A 3,065-nucleotide genomic window follows, 5' to 3' on the forward strand; every position below is an offset into this window, starting at 1 on the left:
TCAATCCCTGCACAGTCAGCGCTCAACAAATCACAGCACACAGTCGGCGCTCAACCAATCACAGCACACAGTCGGCGCTCAACCAATCCCTGCACACAGTCGGCGCTCAACCAATCACAGCACACAGTCGGCGCTCAACCAATCACAGCACACAGTCGGCGCTCAATCAATCCCTGCACACAGTCGGCGCTCAACCAATCACAGCACACAGTCGGCGCTCAATCAATCCCTGCACACAGTCCGCGCTGAAGCTCCGCTGCCCGCCCACCCCACCACACACACACACACACACACACACACACACACACACACACACACACGAGCGCGCGCGGTGCTCAGCCTTGGGGCCGCTCAGCCTTGGGGCCCCTCACCCGGCTACAGCTCGGCGGCCGGCTTGACCAGGTGGCCGCTGAAGGTGATGTAGAGGTCTCCGTGCTCGCCGTAGATGGCGTTGTCCCGGTCTCGCTGGAACATGCGCACCCAGACGGCGTCGCCCGCGGCCAGCAGCAGCATCAGGCTCTGGGCCTGCATGACGCTGCGCTCGCTGGGCTGCGCGTAGAGCACGGCCGCGGGCCGCCGGTTTAGCATGACGTGCAGGTAGGTCTCCTTGTAGTTCCAGGTGTGCACGTTGAGGCTGAGGAAGTAGACGCCGGGCACCGTGCAGAGGAAGCGGCCCGCGGCCAGGTCAAAGGCGCCGTCCAGGTTCACCAGCTCCGTGTCGAAGGGCACCGCCTGGAAGTGGTCGGAGCTGTGCAGGCCCTCGCGCCGGCCCACGGAGAAGGCCGCGTAGGCACGTTGGCACGCGGCGCCTGGCGGCCCTACCTGCCCCTTCTGGCCTTTGCGGCCCTGCAGGCCCCGGGCGCCTGGCGGCCCCTCCTTCCCGCTCCTGCCGGCACGACCTCGGACCCCGGCCTCACCCTTCTCACCTGCAGGGGCCAAACGAAAGCCGAGGGTCGGGGCCGGGCTGGGCAGGCCTCCCCCATTCCAGCACCCAGGCCAGGGGCTGGGGCTCAAGGGTCACTGTAAGGACACAGTCTTTGCAAGTGACGGCCCCTCTCCCAGCCTCCGCGTCCATGTCTGTAAGATGGGGAGAAGCCGTTCTCCAAAGGTGTGGCTAGACCAAGGCCTGTGGCAAGGCCGTCCCCACCGAGAGGGTGGGGACATGGGTGGTCAGGGCCAGCTACGGTCTGCGTTGGGTGTTAAAGAATGAGAAGGCTGGGAAGGTCCTACCCAAGCCTAACCTTAGTACAGCCTTCGGGACAGCGCAGCCGTGTCAAGGGGTCTCAGAGCAAGCGGGCTGCCCAGCCTCCCTTCCCAAGGGGCTGCTACTTTGGGGATCTCAGGAACCCTGGCCCCCTTCCCCAGTGTCCTCAGCACCCCACTTTGGTTCATGGGTCCCTCCCCAAGCCAGGCTTCTTCCTGCTTGCGGGGGGAGCCCAGGGGTCCCTGGGCATGGAGCGCTGCCAGGGCAGACACTGGTGCTCAGCGTGCCCCTCCTGCCCCTCCTCCCAAGCCCCAGGTGCCCCCCACTCCCTGTGGGCTGTTGGGTCCTGGTGGGGGAGCATGCAGGCAGCACCCACGGGCCTCACCTTTGAGGATTTCGATGTCTATAGTGGGCCGTACTCGAGGCAGCCCCCTCCACAGGTCCCCCCTCCACAGGTCCCTGTCACTCACCCGGGCATAGGGTCCAGGGGGCCAGGCCGGGTGGCAGCAGTGCACACAGGGCCTCCTGGGCAGCCCGGGCCAGGCCCCCACGGGCAGCAGCAGTGCTAGGAGCAGCAGGGCGGGGGCTGCCATCTTGGCCGGGCTGGGGGAGAGGAAAGAGGGGAGGGACTGAGAAGGAGGTGCCCCAGCTGGAGCCCCCAGACCCTACAGCAGCCCGGCCCTGCCCCCGTTGGGAATACAGCCAGTGGAGGCGGGAGCTTCTGCCTGGGCACGGACACTCCTGGCCCAGTGGGTGAGGCCAAGGCCGAGGCTCAGGGGCTGCTACACTCTGGGCCACACCAGGCACCCTGCACACCTGGAGTCGCGGAGTCCTGGTCCCCAAAGCTGGGGCCCCCACACCCAGCAGATGGAGGGGAAGCCGTTGTGGGACACAAAGGTCTCTGAGACAGCCCTCTAAACTCAGGAGCGGCTGGCCGCCCAAGGCCCCACCCGCTGTGGCTGGGCAGAGCCCTGGGGCGTGGTGGCTGGCCTGCTCCAGGGAAAGGCCCCCCAAGCCTGGCCTGGTGCGGGGGACCCTGCACAGTGCACAGAGGCAGTCTCAGCCAGGCCCAGAGAGCCTCTCGTCCGGAGCCCCCAGGGCAGGGCCTGCAGGGGCCTTGGGAGGCCACTCCTCTGCCTCCCCCAGACTAGGGAAGGATGGTCCCACCTTGGTGCCAAGGGGAAGCCAGAGCCAACCTGGGTCCCCCTGAGCAAGGTAGCCCAACAGCAGCTGCCCCAACAAGCCTGGCCCCCCTGCCAGGTGGGCCTTGCCTACCCCACTGCCCTCACAGCCACATCTGGAGGCTTGGCCAGGAGTGTCTTCTGCTAGGGCAGGTGCACGGGTCGGGATCCTCAATCTTCCCTGAAGATGGGCTCTGCTGGGCAAAGATCTAGGCTGCCTCCTTCAGGAAGCCCTCTGGGATTGTAGCACAGGGCAAGGTCCTTCCTTCTGCAGTGGGTCATTCCAGGTGGGTGGAATGTCTCTGGCAGTTGAGACACCCTCTGCCTGCCTCCCCATGAGCTCAGCAGACCCTGACTCACCCCCTGGCCCCACTGGACACCACAAGCGCCCCCCCGGACTCCTCCGGCAGAGGGAGCCTGGCAGGAGCGGGTGTGTGCATGCACGGAGGCCTGCAGGAGCCCCCACGGAGCTCCCAGCCATCCCAGCCCCTGGCCCTGCCTGGCAGACAATCAGGGCTGGATCATGCTCCGCTGGGGTTCAGGGGGAGCCCGACCTGCCCATGGCGGCTGTGAAGATCCCCACAACCACCCCCAGGCCCTGTGCTCCCTGTTACCGTCTCAGGGATGCTCCCTGCCTGGCCGGCCGTCTGTGTTACTGTCCCAGCAACCCAGCCGTCAAA

At 66.6% G+C, this 3,065-nt stretch overlaps 1 protein-coding gene across 1 annotated transcript; it reads right to left on the minus strand.

The window, feature by feature from the left end:
• Positions 1-375: 375 nt before the first annotated feature.
• C1QTNF8 (C1q and TNF related 8) lies at positions 376-1,797 on the minus strand. The gene is made up of 2 exons (XM_055364870.2): positions 1,590-1,797; positions 376-926 (listed from the first exon to the last, which is right to left on the minus strand). The coding sequence occupies exons 1-2, from the start codon at positions 1,795-1,797 to the stop codon at positions 376-378; spliced, it is 759 nt and encodes a 252-aa protein (XP_055220845.1).
• Positions 1,798-3,065: the final 1,268 nt, after the last annotated feature.

This window comes from Gorilla gorilla, chromosome 18 (assembly GCF_029281585.2).
Source record: "Gorilla gorilla gorilla isolate KB3781 chromosome 18, NHGRI_mGorGor1-v2.1_pri, whole genome shotgun sequence".
Classification (NCBI taxonomy): domain Eukaryota; kingdom Metazoa; phylum Chordata; class Mammalia; order Primates; family Hominidae; genus Gorilla; species Gorilla gorilla.

What these genes read in the sequence shown, in the direction of transcription:
- C1QTNF8 (XM_055364870.2), bottom strand. Translation starts at nt 1,797, where the DNA reads ATGGCAGCCCCCGCCCTGCTGCTCCTAGCACTGCTGCTGCCCGTGGGG. An exon ending in AGACATCGAAATCCTCAAAG is followed by an intron (nt 927 to 1,589) that starts GTGAGGCCCGTG and finishes TGGCCCCTGCAG; the next exon opens with GTGAGAAGGGTGAGGCCGGG.